This window comes from Labrus bergylta, chromosome 3 (genome assembly GCF_963930695.1).
Source record: "Labrus bergylta chromosome 3, fLabBer1.1, whole genome shotgun sequence".
Lineage (NCBI taxonomy): Eukaryota > Metazoa > Chordata > Actinopteri > Labriformes > Labridae > Labrus > Labrus bergylta.
Window position 1 is genome coordinate 332,501 of NC_089197.1, and position 19,165 is coordinate 351,665.

At 44.5% G+C, this 19,165-nt stretch overlaps 1 protein-coding gene across 2 annotated transcripts in view; it reads right to left on the reverse strand.

Moving 5' to 3' along the window:
- The window catches only part of LOC110003725 (solute carrier organic anion transporter family member 3A1), a 66,732-nt gene that overhangs the window by 28,722 nt on the left and 18,845 nt on the right, over window positions 1–19,165 (reverse strand). For both annotated transcript variants that reach the window (XM_065952404.1, XM_065952405.1), the window contains exon 2: window positions 15,311–15,770. In XM_065952404.1, the coding sequence (XP_065808476.1) occupies window positions 15,311–15,770 (460 nt within the window). The remainder of the gene's footprint in view (window positions 1–15,310; window positions 15,771–19,165) is intronic.

The following is a 19,165-nucleotide window of genomic DNA, read 5'->3' on the forward strand; positions in this document are numbered from 1 at the left end:
ACATCAAGATGTACATCTACACTGTGGGAGACATCAGCGCACTGCAAAGCATTCTGGGTTGATATGAGAGAAGACACAGAGCATGAACACTCTATCTGAAGAGCTGCTCTCCTGTCAGCCGCCTGTGAGCAACTCAACAAGGTTGAGAAGGGGGCGGGGCTTTGCCTGTGACATCAGTCAAGTGGTAGACAGCAATCAATAATCCAGTTACAGTTTGGCAGGACATGTGGAGCTCAGGAACAGCTCTGTTCTCCTCCATCCAGGACTGTAACGTCTGAGATTTAAAACATGAAATAACCACTGACACACCGTGACTTTCATGTCGACAGATAAGGACTAAATTATTTCAGTTTCAGGACGACCGAGTCTGACAGTCAGCTGGACTCTTTAGTCCTCGAGGTAATATGCTTGAACAAACCTTTACATGCACTGTTAAGGCGAGCTACAGCGCGATGAGTCCATTTCTCTGGTTCTACAGAAGAGTATGCTCCCTTTCAGCTCGTCACTATTGGACCTTCTTCTGGTTGATCTTAGCTGTGAAAACCAAAGAGGCTTCATATCAAGACGCAGAGAAACCAAAGAAGAGCAGAATTACATCAGCAGCAAACAACCGCACAAAAAAAGTCATTTGAAGTTTTGTAGATGCATCATATCTAACTGTCCAAGGAGCACCTGAATGCATCATATCTTACTGTCCGAGGAGCACCTGAATGCATCATATCTTACTGTCCGAGGAGCACCTGAATGCATCATATCTAACTGTCCGAAGAGCACCTGACTGCATCATATCTAACTGTCCGAAGAGCACCTGAATGCATCATATCTAACTGTCCGAAGAGCACCTGAATGCATCATATCTAACTGTCCGAAGAGCACCTGAATGCATCATATCTTACTGTCCGAGGAGCACCTGAATGCATCACATCTAACTGTCCGAAGAGCACCTGAATGCATCATATCTAACGTCCGAAGAGCACCTGAATGCATCATATCTAACTGTCCGAAGAGCACCTGAATGCATCATATCTAACTGTCCGAGGAGCACCTGAATGCATCATATCTTACTGTCCGAAGAGCACCTGAATGCATCATATCTTACTGTCCGAAGAGCACCTGAATGCATCATATCTTACCGTCCGAGGAGCACCTGAATGCATCATATCTTACCGTCCGAGGAGCACCTGATTGCATCATATCTAACCGTCCGAGGAGCACCTGAATGCATCATATCTAACTGTCTGAAGAGCACCTGACTGCATCATATCTAACTGTCCGAAGAGCACCTGAATGCATCATATCTTACTGTCCGAGGAGCACCTGAATGCATCATATCTAACTGTCCGAAGAGCACCTGAATGCATCATATCTAACTGTCCGAAGAGCACCTGAATGCATCATATCTTACTGTCCGAGGAGCACCTGAATGCATCATATCTAACTGTCCGAAGAGCACCTGAATGCATCATATCTAACTGTCCGAAGAGCACCTGAATGCATCATCTTACTGTCCGAGGAGCACCTGAATGCATCATATCTAACTGTCCGAAGAGCACCTGAATGCATCATATCTAACTGTCCGAGGAGCACCTGAATGCATCATATCTTACTGTCCGAGGAGCACCTGAATGCATCATATCTTACTGTCCGAAGAGCACCTGAATGCATCATATCTAACTGTCCGAGGAGCACCTGAATGCATCATATCTTACTGTCCGAGGAGCACCTGAATGCATCATATCTAACGTCCGAAGAGCACCTGACTGCATCATATCTAACGTCCGAAGAGCACCTGAATGCATCATATCTAACTGTCCGAGGAGCACCTGAATGCATCATATCTAACTGTCCGAGGAGCACCTGAATGCATCATATCTTACTGTCCGAGGAGCACCTGAATGCATCATATCTAACGTCCGAAGAGCACCTGAATGCATCATATCTAACTGTCCGAGGAGCACCTGAATGCATCATATCTTACTGTCCGAAGAGCACCTGAATGCATCATATCTTACTGTCCGAAGAGCACCTGAATGCATCATATCTTACCGTCCGAGGAGCACCTGAATGCATCATATCTTACCGTCCGAGGAGCACCTGATTGCATCATATCTAACCGTCCGAGGAGCACCTGAATGCATCATATCTAACTGTCCGAGGAGCACCTGAATGCATCGTTTCAGCATTGCATTAGTTGCTGAAGTAGCAAAAACTCAAAAATCAGGTTTGTCCTGTAACCTCTCCAATATTTTCTTGTTTTTACCACTTTGGAAGAATCGGGAACAGTTCATCAAACACGCAGACTTGATTTCAAAATAAATCCAGTGAGAGTTGATTAAAGTTGCCGATAGTTTTATTGTAAATAAAAATAAACCAAAAAAGTATGTGTGGTGTCTCCAATGACCTAAAAAACATGTAATTCATATAATTAAATGCGACTGCTGAGCCTGTGGTCAATGACGATATGCGCCGTGACCCGTCTTCCTCCCAGGTGTGCTCTGCACTCCCCCTTATAGACGCGCCACTCTGCCTATAGAGGGCACACAAAATTAATTACAAATTAAAATGCAAATACAATAAACTTAAATGCGGCTCCTACACACCGGCCCTCAATTGTTCTCCCAGAATCAATTAAATCATTAACTACAAAAGGAGCCATATATTTACAATAATTAATGAATGTGTTTAAATAAATAAAGTATACATGACATCCCTTTCTACATGTTACTTTAATTGAAGGGAGTCACTCTGCCTCACTGAGCGGACCTGACCTTTTCCATCAGGTCTGGTCTCCAGGACTCTGCCCAGTGGCCATGAGCCCCGAGGGGCAGTGGGGTCAACCACCAGGACAATGTTTCCAACAAGTTCTTTCTTACTGTAATCCACGTCTGCCTCTCCTGAAGCAGCAGAAGATTCCTTCATCCATCAGTGCCAGAAAAGGTCGGCCATATACTGGACCTGTTTCCAGCGGCGCCTTGAGTACAGGTCAGATCTCAGGAAGGTTCCAGGGGGTAGCATAGGCTGTGTTTTGAGCAGGAGGATGTGATTTGGAGTCGGAGGTTCTAAGTCATAAAGTTCAGAGGAAACTGTTGAAAGGGGGCGGCTGTTGAGAATGGAATAACCTCACAGAAGACAGTTTGAAGACCTTCATCATCTATGGTTTGCTGATAGAGGGTGGAGTTCAGCACCTGGCGGACAGATCTTATTAGTCTTTCCCAGACCCCGCCATGATGTGATGCTGCTGGTGGATTGAAACTCCACTGAATTCCATCAGGAAGTAGAGCATCCCTGATTTTCTTGTCATTAAGGGAACTCAAGGCCTTTTTGAGCTCTGCCTGAGCACCCACCAGGTTTGTTCCATTATCCGATCTGATGTGTTTAACCTGACCTCTCCTGCAAATAAACCTTCTTGAGGCATGGATGCATGAGTCTGTGACTAATGTAAAGGCCATCTCCAGGTGTACCGCTCTACAAGACATACACGTGAACAGAACTCTGTACCTTTTGATGGTCCCTCTTCCTCGTTTCACTTCAATAGGGCCAAAATAGTCTAAACCTACATTGGTGAAGGGGGGAAGATCGGGTGAGATTCTTTCTTTTGGCAGATCCGCCATCTTCTGCTCCCCTGTTTTACCTTTGACACGTCGACAAACAACACAATCAGAGATTACTTTCCTTGCTACTGAGTTTCCATTAATAACCCAGTATTTTTTGCGGAGTTGTGAAAGCATATGATTTCTCCCACTGTGCCCAGAGCGGTTGTAGATTTGTCTTAATATGAGAATTGAGATGTGGGCATCTTTGGGCAAGATACAGGGGTGTTTAGTTTCTTCAGGCATTGCAGATCTGTGAAGTCTGCCACCTACCCTAATGATCTCTTCATCCAGTACAGGGTCAAGCTTACAGATCTTGCTGTTCCTTTTCACTTTTCCTTGGAATTTTTGCAATGTTTCCATTTCAAGTGGGAATGTGGGAACATAGGAGATAACTGATCTTTCAGCCTGGGAGAGATCTTCCACTGTGAGGAGCTGTCCACCAAGTGCGGTCCTGAAAGTGCCAAGGTGAATGCCCACCTTTTGTCATGTGACCTGAGGTGAGTTCCATTTTCCTTTTGACTTTCAACATCAAAGCTTTCTTCAGTTTCAGATACCATGCCACTGCTTTTAATAATCTCAACCAATCTGAGAAAAAATGAATAAGATGGTCTGTGGGAGTTGTGCTTTTCACCACTGTGGTGAAAACAGAGGGTTTTTTCCTGACCTCTGGATCGTCCTCTGGGTCATCCTGTAAAACTTTCTTGGAGCCCAATGCTCCCTCCACTGGCCAACTTTCCTCCGGCCCCCGTAAGAACTCTGGGCCATGAATCCACCTGCTTTGCTGCATGAACTTAACTGCACTCAATCCTCTTGAAGCATCATCAGCAGGATTGTCTTTGCTGCTGACATGTCTCCACTGAGAAAGATCTGTGTTTTGACGAATAAAAGAAACTCTGTTGGCTACAAATGTCTTATGGCATGGTCGTTTGCTATGTACTTGAGCACTGTTTGGCTGTCTGTCCAGAAGACTGAGGGTTTGAGTCCAAGGTGTAGTTCTCTCCTTTGTCCACCTTCACCAGAAGTGTCGCTGCAGCCAGCTCCAGACGAGGTACTGTGATGTGCTTTAAAGGGAGAACTCTGGACTTTCCTTGAACAAAGGTGACATACACAACATCTTGAGTATTAACCTGCCTGACGTAGCTGACTGAACCATAGCCACTCTCACTGGCGTCTGCAAAGTGATGCAGTTGTGTACATTTTGATTTTCCATAATTTTGAGGTTTCATACAAAGTGCAATGCTGAAGTTCTTTAACCTTTCTAGACTGCTCATCCATTCCATCCATTTATCCGAAATAGCTTGGGGCAAATGCTCATCCCATCCAAAGCCTCTCTGGCAGAGCTCCTGTAGCAACTGCTTTGCTGGTAGAATGAGAGGAGCAAGAAATCCAAGTGGATCAAAGATTGAACTTACGACAGACAGTATGCCTCGTCGGGTATGTGGTCTTTGTCCGAGATGGATATTGAATTTGAAATGGTCAGAATCCACGCACCATTGCAGTCCTAATGCTCTTTCAACAGGAAGACTGTCTTGGTCCAGATCCAATGTCCTTACTTCCTTTGCCCTTTGTTCTTTGGGAATGGAGGCTAAAACTGCTCGGCTGTTGCTAACCCACTGAGTAAGCTGAAACCCACCTTGGCTGCACAGTGTTGCCCAGCTGCATTGCTTCAGGTTCTGTTGCTAACGACTTTACACAGTCGTCTACATAAAAATTGTGTCTAACTGTTTCAGCTACCTGAGGGGGGAAACAGCTTCCATTGTCCTCAGCTGTTTTTCACAAGGCAAAACTTGAGCAGCTTGGGGAGGACACTGCAACAAATATGTGACATATGAACATTGATTTTATGTCAGCCATGATCCCAATCGGCTCTTTGCGAAATCTTAAAATGACTCCTAGAAGAGAGTTGGTCAAGTCCGGACCCTGCAGAAGCTCTGTGTTGAGGGATACTCCTTGATAAGAAGCTGCACAGTCAAAAACAACCCTGAGCTTTTTCTTTTTGGGGTGGTACACCCCATGGTGTGGTATGTAACAAGTTTTTCCAGGTGACTGTCTCAGCTCTTCCTATGGGATCTCCTCTGCATATTTATTCTCCAACATGTCGTCCATAAATGCAACACAATCCTGTTTGTACTGTTTGTCTTTTTCCATTTTCCTTTTTAGGCTCTGGAGGCGCTGTTCTGCAACTTGACGGTTGTTTGGCATCTGGACATTAGCCTTTCTGAATGGTAACCTCAAATGGTAATGTCCATCTTGTAGGAATGCCTCGTCAGCTATCTGCAAAAACTTTTTGTCCTCTGTCGACGTCTCCATTTTTTCCTCAGATGCCACCTCACTGAAATCCTGATTATACTGAGAGATCAGGAGCCTTTCCAAACTAGCTACTGATATCCTGTTAACAGTAACATTCTCTGCCCTACCATCACTACCACCTCTCAGCAGCCCATTTACTACCCACCCCAATAGGGTTCTAACTGCATAGGGCCCCTCCCCTTGGCTATTGATAACTTCCCATGGCTCTAATAACCTTGGAGCATTTGTGCCAATCAGTAGCTCTACCTCTGCACTGATACTGGGAAGTTTAACTTTACTCAGGTACTCCCACTGAGCTAAGCTATCTTGCATGGGGATGTTGTTTGTCGAGACAGGCATTTCTTTCTGTGTGAAAACTTCGGGCAGAGGTAAGAAGTTGTCGCTGTCCAGTGCTGAAACTTCAATCCCGGATATCACGTGAGCTGGAACACACTGCCTCTGGTTCATTGTGCTGAGAAGAATGGTAGTTTTCTTGCCTTTCAGGTTGAGCTGTGACATGAGCTTGTCAGAGCAGAAGGTAGCCGTAGAACCAGGATCCTGGAGAGCATAGACTTGAGACACCTGACTGTCTTTTGCTGCCTTAACCTGAACTGGGACAATGGACAAAACATTTTCTTGGCATCCAGTCTCTATATGGCCACATAACTCTGCAGATGGGCTGCCCTTAACCCCAGGGAACATTTGTTCTTGATTACCTGCCCCATCTTTTCTTTCTGTGTAGTGCACTTGGATGAACTTGTTTACACAGTCTACAGGTAAGGCATTGTTTACAGTCTCTGCTAAGATGGCCTATGGAGAGACAGCCAAAGCATATGCCCTTTGTCTTTAAAAAGGTGGGCTCATCTCTGTGTGTAATGTTTAAGAATTGCTTACAGAGATCCAATGTGTGCCTAGAACTACAAAAAGTGCAACAAAGTTCAGGTGGCTTGTCCTTTCGGGGAATAGTAATACTGGTGGCAAAGCTACTGCCTGAGGACTTGGAGGTCTGCAACTTAACAGGAGATCTCGACTTTCCTCTACTAGTTGACTGATCTTGGAGGTCACCAAAGAGTGGGTCTGCTGCTATGCAAGCTTGTTTTTCAATGAAAAGCACTAGGTCTACAATTCTGACTCTACAATGGTGTTGTTCTTGCAGCCCGTAAGCTCTGTTGCACCATCTCTCTCTGAGTTTGAATGGCAGCTTGAGCAGCAGCAGTTCTTAAGAACATGGCGTAGTCCTGCAGACATCTTGAATCCTCCGATCATTTTTGGGGCCAGGACAGAGCCTTTTCCAGGTAAGCACACAAGATTTTATATTCGTTTCCAAAGTTTTCTTTTAATAAAGCCTTTGCCTTTGGGTAGCCTCTGTTTGGTGACATGTACTCATCGCTTTTAACACGTCTTTGTGCATGTCCTTTAGTGAACTGAATAAGAAACTGCAGCCTGTCTCTGTTGTTGTCTGTCTTATTTTCAATCATGTTTTCAAAAGAGTGAATGAAAGACTTGTACTCGAGAATTTGTCCGTTGAATGGTAGCAGGCTTCCATGTGGTAGAGAGGACTGAAGCTGCTATTTCACTAGAATCCTTGTCAGGTCATTTTGGTTCTCCAGGATTTTGATAATGTTGTTTTCTGTTACTGTGATGGGGCTGGAAAGAAGAGTTTGGTCTTCTCTACCAGGGAGAGTTGGTTGAGTGTCTTGGGCTGATCGGTCGAATGCGTGGGGACTCAAACGAGCTGGGACAGAGGGAATTCTGTGGGCTGAGGCCTGGTACGGCTGTGGTTGTGGGCCAGCAGACTGACTGTCACGACTCACGTCAACTAAATCAAAAAGGGGGAAATGAACCTGTACACCTGACCTGCTTCTTACTACTGGAGATGTTTTATCATAAGAAAAAATAAAACTGTCCTGCTTTAAATCAAACTTGGAATCTATAGCTGCTGCTGCTAAACCAGCCAAACGAGCATCAGGCTGTATTGAATTACTAAGTGACACTTCAGCTTCTTTTAGGTAATTAATTTTAGCAGTAGTGGCTTCTATTTCTATCTGGAGTTCTAATGTGTCTCTTCTTTTTTTTAGCAGTTGTTCCTGTTCTTCAATTGCATGCTTTTGTTGAAGTTTTGAAACTTTAGCCATTAAAGCTACCCTCTCCGCTTCTGTACTGATGATTAAGAATGAAGTCGAAACTCTAGAACTAGAGCTAGAACTAACAGATTGCCTATCTAGATCCCTCAGGTCTATACCCTCAGCCTCCTCAGGTGGAGAATACACTGCTTTAGTGGCAGCAGAAGAGGCTGCAGCTAACCTAAGAGAGCTAGAGTTTTCTGTAGCAAATGAGGCTTCAGCTGAGCTAACAGTGCTAGGGGTTTCTGCATCAGCTATCCATTTTGTCACTTTTGAAAGGAAAGTTATTATCTGCGCACATTTGGGCTGGTACCATTTTTCATCATCTTCTTATCTTTGTTCTTGATCCAGCGTTTCAGCATAGAAGGCATGCACAGCTTTAAAATTATCCAAAGACTCATTGAACTTCATCATGTTTCCTTTAACTTCCTCAACAAAGTCTTTATCAGCCATTAAACTGTTCACAATGTTCATCCTCCGCGTTATGTGAGACATTTTTCCTGATCAGGATGAGCGAAGACGCGCAGCTGCGTCATCCAAGTCTCCCACAGGTGAAACTTCTTCATCAGAATTTTCCATTTTACAAAAATAATAAGGTTCCAAAAACGTTCAAAAAATGTATTTTTCTTCAAACAAATCGAAAGATCATCAAACAGTTCTTATCTTTTCCAATATCCAGTTATCTTCAACTTAATTTCATTCGTAAGAGGCCGCGCCTCCACCGCTCTCAATTGTTTGGCCATGCCGTAGAAAGTTGCAAAAACAAAGAATGCAGCTCATTCAAACAAAAATCAGCGGTGTAATTCGTTTCAATATACTTCAAAAAATATTGTCAAACGAAAAATCCTTCTTTTAAACTTGCTTTTCAGGCACGTACCTCCTCCAACGTGTTTCTTTGCTTGCTCCGCCACGCGTCAAGCTGGCATTTCCTTTGTCTTTGCTCCGCCTAATGCCCTCGAAGTCCTCCTGTGTCCATCCACAGCACGTCATTGATGATTGAAGTAGCAAAAACTCAAAAATCAAGTTTGTCCTGTAACCTCTCCAATATTTTCTTGTTTTTACCACTTTGGAAGAATCGGGAACAGTTCATCAAACACGCAGACTTGATTTCAAAATAAATCCAGTGAGAGTTGATTAAAGTTGCCAATAGTTTTATTGTAAATAAAAGTAAACCAAAAAAGTATGTGTGGTGTCTCCAATGACCTAAAAAACATGTAATTCATATAATTAAATGCGACTGCTGAGCCTGCGGTCAATGACGATATGCGCCATGACCCGTCTTCCTCCCAGGTGTGCTCTGCACTCCCCCTTATAGACGCGCCACTCTGCCTATAGAGGGCACACAAAATTAATTACAAATTAAAATGCAAATACAATAAACTTAAATGCGGCTCCTACAGTTGCTGAAACAATGCATTCACAGAGACTGGATAGGACATCTTTCTGTTTCTGGGGTTAGGGTCACCTGCTGAGGATACAGAGTGACACACATTGATCACCTACTAAATCTTTTTTTCTTAAACGCAGATCAATGAAATACTGTAAATAAACCTGGACGACCCGCCTGGGTGGGAAACACTGCGCACTACATGATTCTCCAGGAGGCCCCAGACTTTCAGAAGAAGGCTACTGGTCTGTAGTGAAACTTGACCAATGAGTACTGGTACCTATTTCTAGCAGGTGCTGACTGTATGATCTATTTACTGTCACTGCACACCCTCAGGACCCTGAAACCAGCCCAGACCATTCGGTCTTTTCCTTTTTCTCCGGATTAGCCACTCTGGGTCTGCCCTTCCCCTCCCAAATCTCCCTCTGTGGGTCACATGTGAAAGAGACACTTGAGGAAGACAGGCTGTCCTGAAATGTTCCTGAAATGTTCAGGAGTGTGAAAATTTGTTCAGTTTTAACAGCTTCCAGATATGCAGCTCACATTAATCAGGACAGTAACACACACACAGAACAGATGCATGATGGGAGTTGTGTGCTCTGAGTATTGATACAGGTGGAGTGTAGATGTGGCCCCTCTATGGTCCAGCCTGTGGAGAGCTGCAGCTTTAATATTTCAGTATTTGGTTAGATGTTTGCTAAACATATCCAAACTGCTTTTCTGTCACGTTGCATTATTCAGGAGGTTTTTTTACAAAGTGTGTTCACACGTCACACTCTCAAACAGTGTGAAACCAGAAGCACACACACAGTGAAGCACAACACAGTGAAGCACAACACAATGAAACACAACACAGTGAAGCACAACACAGTGAAACACAACACAGTGAAGCACAACACAGTGAAGCACAACACAGTGAAACACAACACAGTGAATCAAAACACAGTGAAATACAACACAGTGGATCACAACACAGTGAAACACAACACAGTGAAACACAACACAGTGAATCAAAACACAGTGAAATACAACACAGTGGATCACAACACAGTGAAACACAACACAGTGAAACACAACACAGTGAAGCACAACACAGTGAAACACAACACAGTAAAACACAACACAGTGAAGCACACACTGAAATACAACACAGTGAAGCACAACACAGTGAAACACAACACAGTGAAGCACACACTGAAATACAACACAGTAAAGCACAACACAGTGAAACACAACACAGTGAAACACAACACAGTGAAGCACAACACAGTGAAGCACAACACAGTGAAACACAACACAGTGAATCAAAACACAGTGAAATACAACACAGTGGATCACAACACAGTGAAACACAACACAGTGAAGCACAACACAGTGAAGCACAACACAGTGAATCAAAACACAGTGAAATACAACACAGTGAATCACAACACAGTGAAACACAACACAGTGACACACAACGCAGTGACACACAACACAGTGAAACAAAACGCAGTGACACACAACGCAGTGACACACAACACAGTGAAACACAACACAATGAAGCACAACACAGTGAAACACAACACAATGAAGCACAACACAGTGAATCAAAACACAGTGAAATACAACACAGTGAATCACAACACAGTGAAACACAACACAGTGAAACACAACACAGTGAAACAAAACACAGTGAAACACAACACAGTGAAACACACACACACACACACACACACACACACACACACACACACACACAGTGAAACACACACACACACACACACACACACACACACACACAGTGAAACACAACACAGTGAAGCACAACACAGTGAAACACAACACAGTGAAACACAACACACAACACAGTGAAACACAACACAGTGAAACACAACACACAGTAAAACACAACACAGTGAAACACAAGACAGTGAAACACACACACACACACAGTGAAACACAACACAGTGAAACACACACACACACACACACAATGAAACACAACACAGTGAAGCACAACACAGTGAAACACAACACAGTGAAACACAACAGCAACACAGTGAAACACAACACAGTGCAACACAACACAGTGAAACACAACACAAAACACAGTGAAACACAACACAGTGAAGCACAACACAGAGAAGCACAACACAGTGAAACACAACACAGTGAAACACAACACACAACACAGTGAAACACAACACAGTGAAACACAACACAGTGAATCACAACACAGTGAAGCACAACACAGTGAAACACAACACAGTGAAACACAACACAGTGAAGCACAACACAGTGAAACACAAACACAGTGAAACACAACACAGTGAAGCACAACACAGTGAAACACAAACACAGTGAAACACAACACAGTGAAGCACAACACAGTGAAACACAAACACAGTGAAACACAACACAGTGAAGCACAACACAGTGAAACACAAACACAGTGAAACACAACACAGTGAAGCACAACACAGTGAAACACAACACAGTGAAGCACAACACAGTAAAGCACAACACAGTAAAGCACAACACAGTGAAGCACGACACAGTTGCTGTGGGACCGAGAACCCGCAGAGGTCTCAAACCCAGATGCACGCCTGTGGGACCGAGAACCCGCGGAGGTCTCGACCCCAGACGCACACCTGTGCCCCTGTTTTCATGTTTACAACTGGTTTCATTACACTTTAATGATCTAACTGCTGCTGTAAGGGTTCAAAGTAAACACACTTTATCCTTTAGTGAACATCTGGAGATACAGCACTCTGTAAAGACTCCATGCATCACAGAGGCACAACAGACGACCCAGCAGTCACATTGTAGGAGGTAACCATGGCGATCAATATGCCTGGATAGTGAAAAAATGGAGAACAGAGAGAGGGGGAGGTGTAGAGAAGAGAAGAATGGTGTCAGAGGGATGACACAAAGAGTCCCTAATGGACGAGTCGGGACAGAAAACAGAGAAAGAAAACTGCAGTTAGATCAGGTTCTGATCATCTTCATGTTCAGAGAAACCTGGTTTTTCATCTCTCTGTAGACGTGATCGATACTCATATCCTGCTTTATGATCACTGCGCCTGTGATGTTTATTTTTTACAACACTGGTCTTTTGTTTGATTCGGCGTCCTGTAAACTGTTCACCGCAGATTAAAAAAGGTCTAAATATCTACAATATGTAAATAATTCATCACTTAAAAGACAGAACAGCTCTCAATGCCACCGCCATATTTGTTTTGCTGATGTGCACTCTGCTGAGGTGGCGCCTGGTCAGGTGGTCGTCAGCTGTCAGAAAGCAGCGTGAGACACAGGAACACGTTTCCTTTCACACTTCTCCAGGTAGAAACATCTGGTTTCTTAAACCGCGATAAGGGCTTACAAAATGTTTACATGAACAAACACAAAAAGAGATCCTCCATGTAAACAGACTCAGTGGGACCTGTACATCATGTTCTCTTTCCTCTTCTCGAGGTGAAGCATTAGACAGCTGCTGGGTGCCGGCCTGGAGCCAGGCAGGGGGGGTGCTGAGCTCGCCTTGTTTGCCCTCCTCTCTCCTCCCTCCCTCTCTCCTTCCTCTCCTCCTCCCTCCATCCCTCCCTCTTTGTCTCCTCTCCTCCTCCCTCCCTCCCTCTCTCCTTCCTCTCCTCCTCCTCCCTCCTTGTCTGCTCTCCTCCCTCCCTCTCTCCTTCCTCTCCTCCTCCCTCCCTCACTCCCTCCCTCACTCCTTGTCTCCTCCCCTCCTCCTTCCTCCCTCCCTCCCTCACACTCTCCTTCCTCTTCTCCTCTATTCCTCCCTCCCTCCCTCCTTGTCTCCTCTCCTCCTCCTCCCTCTCTCCTTCCTCTCCTCCCTCCCTCCTTGTCTCCTCTCCTCTGAGTGCTGCTGGCAGAGACTGTACAGATCAAAGCATGTAGAGAACAAACTGCAGAGAGGTCTGAAACACGAGCAGGGCCAACAAGAGGACGAGACGCTTCAGATTCAGAGCAACTGGACAAATGTTAGCTGATTAAAAGGTTTCAGAATAAGACAAAAAGGCTCTCAAGGTTCAACATCTTCTCTTCTGTGTGAACTGAGAGGACCAGTGTTTGTTTATACTTTAATAAGTCGTCCACTGAGAGAAGTCTGTTAACTTTGATATCAGTGAATCATTCATAACAAAACGTGTTTTATACAAGTCAGGAGATGACGGCTGTAATGCTGTTTTCTCATTATCACCGTCCTTTAAACAGCTGATGTTCTGTCTTCAGGTCTCAGTCAGATCCACTATGTGAAGTGGTGATGGGCTGATGTGTTTTCATTCTATTTGTCTTCACCTGAACTCCAAACCGATGCTTCTCTCTGACACATGAGCACCTCCACTCACCTGGATTCATTATGATTCAGACCTGGCCGCTCGGAGCCGAATGGAAACAGCCGAAATTAGCGTTAGCTGAAGGAAAGCTGAACCTACCGGCTCAAAGCAGGAGAGAATATCCTCGACAAGACGACAAGAAAGGTCGCTTAACTTCCTGAGTTTAGAGACATTTTGACTCTTTACAGTCCAACATAAAAAACAGTGAAGTTCTCCGTAAACTGTGCCAAAGAGAAGTGCAGCTAAAACTGTTAACACTCACTTTCCCCAACAATCTGACCCGTTAAAACCCACTGAAGGAAATCAACGTTCAAATGTCATAAAGGAGTGTTAGTGTGGACCGTATAGTAAATAATATAAAGAGTGTCTGCATGGTGTGTGGACCCCAGCAGGTCAGTGAGTGTAACAAACTGTCTTATCAGCGTTTCAGTGCTCTGAGCTCAGGATGCTGAAATGTTTCATTATAATTCTTCATGTTCTGGTAATAAAGACTAAAACATAATCAATCTGCTTTCTTCAACTTTCACTCAGGAGCAAAAATCAGCTTTTACATTTGAAAGAAATAACGAATGACAATTATGGTGATAATTATCGATATCGACTGATATGACATCACTATGCCTAACCACACACGAGCCAAACCAACGGGACGGATCATCTAATGTGAGTGTGCACATCTCAGAGGTCAGCTGTGGTGTCAGTGACCCCTGACAGAGGTCACAACACAGTGACAGATTTATACCGTGCAGGTCAGCAGGGTCACAATCAGGTCAAGACGTGGTCATGAAAACATAAAAACATAAAAAACATAAAAACATAAAAACATAAAAACATTAAAAACATAAAAAACATAAAAACATAAATAAAAATAAAAACATAAAAACATAAAAAACATAAAAACATAAAAAGCATAAAAACATAAAAACATAAAACATTAAAAACATAAAAACATAAAAACATAAAAAAACATAAAAACATAAAAAACATAAAAACATAAAAAAAACATAAAAACATAAAAAACATAAAAACATAAAAACATAAAAAAACATAAAAACATAAAAACATAAAAAAACATAAAAACATAAAAACATAAAAACATAAAAACATCAGCTTCCTCAGCGGCTGCTTCAGACTGCACATGGTTAGAAACATGTTCAAACAGTTAGTAAATACAGAAGCTGATGCTGCCCCCCCCCCCGCCATACACAAGGGGTCAAACTGTTTCTGATCCTATTACTGAAAGGAACAATTCCTTTAAGCACCTTAGAAAGTACAGATATTAAGGACTGATCGCCTTTTCACACACACAGAACATTTCAGGGTCGAGCACATTTTAACTTCTTGTCAGGCTGAGCAGGAAATACACAGCTTCATTATGTTTATGTTTGCATCATGTATTTTTTACATGACAAATTAAACAAAGCACTGACCTAAAGGAATAAAGGTTTCGCCTTCAGCAGCGACTCACTTTGAGTAGAATAGAAATATAGAATCAGCTGTCGAGCGAGCTCTAACAGGAAATCAACCGTCACACAGGAAGTAGAAAACAACGCTTCTCTAAAGCCAGATGATGAATGCTCTTACCTATATAGAGCGAGGAGTCCTTCCTGTGCACGTGGTCGTCGATGTAGGACACGCCCAGAGGCTGGACGGGCGTGGCTCCGATGCCCAGCAGGACCTGAGCTCCAATCAGCAGCAGGTACATCATGTTGGTGTTGGCTCTGTTTCCACATTTAAAGCCCGAGTCTCTGTTCTCTGACCGCGTGATGTTCGAGCAGACGTCCCTGCCGTCCTCGGCATGCCACGAGTCCCCGGCCTCGTACTCGTATTGATGAGTCAGGAACTCCGGCAGGGCCGACAGCAGGGCCCCCAACGCCATGACGATCCCTCCGCAGCCAATCAGGCGCGGCCTGTGGGCCTTGGCGCCGAAATAGCTGACGAACAGGATGAGGGCCAGGTTGCCAATTTCAAAGCTGCTGGCGATGACGCCCACATCGGCGCTCTGGAGGTTGAAGCGTCTCTCCAGTGTGGTCAGGACGCTCACCTGGAGGGGGGGGGGGACATGTTGTTTTTAGGTTTCTATACATGTGCAATCTGCAGCCACATCCGACTCTACCACTAAGCCACAGCCGCCTCTAAAGAAAACGTTGTGTTAGATTTGCTCTCCCATTAGGTCCAGTATAAATCAGTTAGCCCCTCCCACCTATCTGCCTGTAGCTTCTCCTCACCCTGATTGGCTCCCTGCACATTAAACACTTTACTCTCAGCAGCCCTCTTCCTTATTGTTTTTGTGTTTCATACTTTATTTCTTGATCTAGTTTTTGACCCAGCTCGTATTTTTGGATTTGCCTGATCCCTTTAACCCGGTTTGCCTGTGTGGACTTTTATCCCGTACTGAGTCCTGCTCTTGGGTTTCTTCTTCTTTTCAATCCCCACTTCAAAGTGTTTCAAGAGAAACTGCTACAAAGAACAACCGTTTTGGAAGCGGTCAAGAGAAGTGGTTCAGATAGAAGTGATTGTACCCGACCTAAAAAGCCTCTGCATGTTTCTAATAAGCTCCACGAGCAGAAACGTGCTCAAACTAGGATCAATATTGGAGATGCTTTAGAAAAATGGAGAGAGGTTAGAACACAGAAAGGTTTACAGACCCATGCAGAGCTGGATAAACACTGAAGCTACAGCTTTGCTGTTTCATTAAAAATATGTTGGATCGTCCACTCCCCCTCCTCTTCCTCTCCACTCCCCCTCCTCTTCCTCTCCACTCCCCTCCTCTTCCTCTCCACTCCCCCTCCTCTTCCTCTCCACTCCCCCTCCTCTTCCTCTCCACTCCCCTCCTCTTCACTCCCCCTCCTCTTCCTCTCCACTCCTCTCCTCTCCTCTCCTCTCCTCTCCTCTCCTCTCCGTTTCCGTTTCCGGTGAATGTGAGTGTGAGTGACGGTGGTGGTGTTGCGAGTGGCGCGGAGATTGAATTGTTTGCTATCCTTTCTACTGTTTTCAAAGTGCATGATCAGGTCAGATTGTTTTCATATTTATATTGAGTGTTGTTGGCTGTATAAGACAGATCGTTGGAGGGGTTGGAGGGAGGAATGGCGTCTGCTGAGACGCCACCTCCGACTCTCCGACAGGGAGTTCGGATAGTCCCTCCGAACGGTACTGTCACCGTGGAGGAGGTTTTGTTAGCTGCAGGTGAACAGGTAGGCCATGATAAACTTTTGTATGCATCCCGAATGAACAAGGCTGTGGTTGTCTTTCTGAAGAGTCAGCCTCTTGTGTATCAGCTGATTGAGAGTGGTGTGTTCATTAGGGATTTGTTTGTGCAGGTTTCCCCATTGTCGGTTCCCTCTACGCGGATCACCGTATCCGGTGTTCCGCCGTTTATTTCTAACGACTTGTTAGAGAACGAACTCCGCAGGTTTGGGAAGTTTGCGAATGTTTTCAAAACTGTGAGTCTAGGGTGTAAAGATCCCAAACTGAAACATGTCCAATCTTTGCGGCGTCAGGTGTTCATGTTTTTGGAGTCGCCCACACAGACTCTGGAGGTTTCCTTTAGAGTGAAACACGGTGACGCTTCTTATATGGTGTATGCGAGCTCGGGACAACTGAAGTGTTTTAAGTGTGGTGATGTGGGACACAAACGTTTTGCGTGTCCGCACAGACAGCAGGAGGCGGCTAGTACTGCCGCTGACGCGGGCAGCTCTGTTAGTATGGCGCATGTGGCGGGGGCCGCGTCCGCGCCCGGGGCGGGGGCCGCGTCCGCGGCTGAGAAGTTCATGAAGTCAGTCAGCATACTGAAAAGACAGGTTGAGAAAAAACGTTTCCGTCTAAAAAAGCACATCACCGCACTGAGGAAAACTGGAGGTAAGAGTGTGAAGAAGACAAAGAAATGATCATGCATCACAAGGTGTTTTTCTTCTTCTACTGTTCCCTGTTTGTGTCTACTTATCTGTTCTGTCTCTCTGATCTTTCTATGAGGAGTCTTAAGATAGGATCTCTTAACATTAATGGTGGGAGAGACAGACAGAAAAGGGGCCTTATCTCTGAGATCTCAACTCAGAAAAACATTGATATCTTGTTTTTACAAGAGACTCATACCACACCATCAGATGAGACAGATTGGGGTTTATGGTGGGAGGGCTCTAACTACCTTAGCCATGGCACCAACTTTAGTGCAGGAGTAGCCATTTTGTTTAGAGCATCTGCAAATGTAAAGATCGTCTCTTGTGCTGAAATTGTAAAGGGAAGGCTTTTAATTGTAAGAGCAGAAATAGAGGACACTGTTTTCTGCTTCACTAATATTTATGCTCCAAATAATGGAGCTGAAAGGGTAGCTTTCTATACCCGCCTCCAAAAGGAGTTACTGATCTATAATCAGGATCAGATCATTCTTGGTGGTGATTTTAACTGCACACTTGATTTCACCGTGGATAGAATAGGAGAGGAGCCACATCCACATTCATCCCAGACTTTAAAAACTGTCATCTCTCACCTGGATTTGTTGGACACATTTAGAGTGAAACATCCACAATCCAGACAGTATACATGGGTCAGGGTTAACAGTAACAGGGTGTGTGCAGCTAGACTGGACAGGGTTTACATCTCCAGAACTCTCAGATTAATTCATTTTAATATTCTGCCTGTCGGCTTCACTGATCACCATTTTGTTAGTGTGGAGCTGATTATTTCACCAGGTGAAAGGGCTAAGTCCTTCTGGCATTTTAATAACAAGCTTCTACTGGACAATGTTTTCTGTAAAAACTTTGGGTGTTTTTGGGATCAGTGGCAATTAAGAAAAGTTGAGTTTGATTCTTTGAAGCTTTGGTGGGAGGTTGGTAAAGCTCAGATTCATGTTTTTTGTCAGCAGTACACGTCACACTCTTCTGCTAGATTAAAAACAGTCATTAAAAATCTTGAGGACAACATTAAGAACCTTGAGGAGGGGTTAAATGGGAGTGTGGATCCCACCGCTGGTACCCTGCTGAAGGAGAAACGTATGGAGTTGAGCTCTTTCCTGCAGGAGAGGGTGAAGGGAGCTCTTGTGCGGAGTCGTTTCCTTCAACTCAAAGACATGGATGCCCCAACGTCTTTCTTTTTCAATCTTGAGAGATCTGTGGCTCAAAAAAAGCTGCTGACTTGTCTGAAACTGCCAGGAGGTCGAATAACAGCTGATCCAAAGGAAATGAGCAGTCACGCCATGCAGTTCTATGAGGATCTGTTTGGAGCAGAGAGTTGCAGCCAGGAGTGTCGCAGGGAGCTCCTGGAGGGTCTCCCTCAGCTCAGTGTGGAGGAGAGGTCTCTTCTGGAAGGGGAGCTGTCTCTGGAGGAGCTCACTGCTGCTGTCACTCAGATGGCAACAGGAAGAGCACCTGGAATAGATGGGTTGTCCACAGACTTTTTTAAGAGGTTCTGGAATATTCTTGGGTCTGACCTGCATAGTGTTTT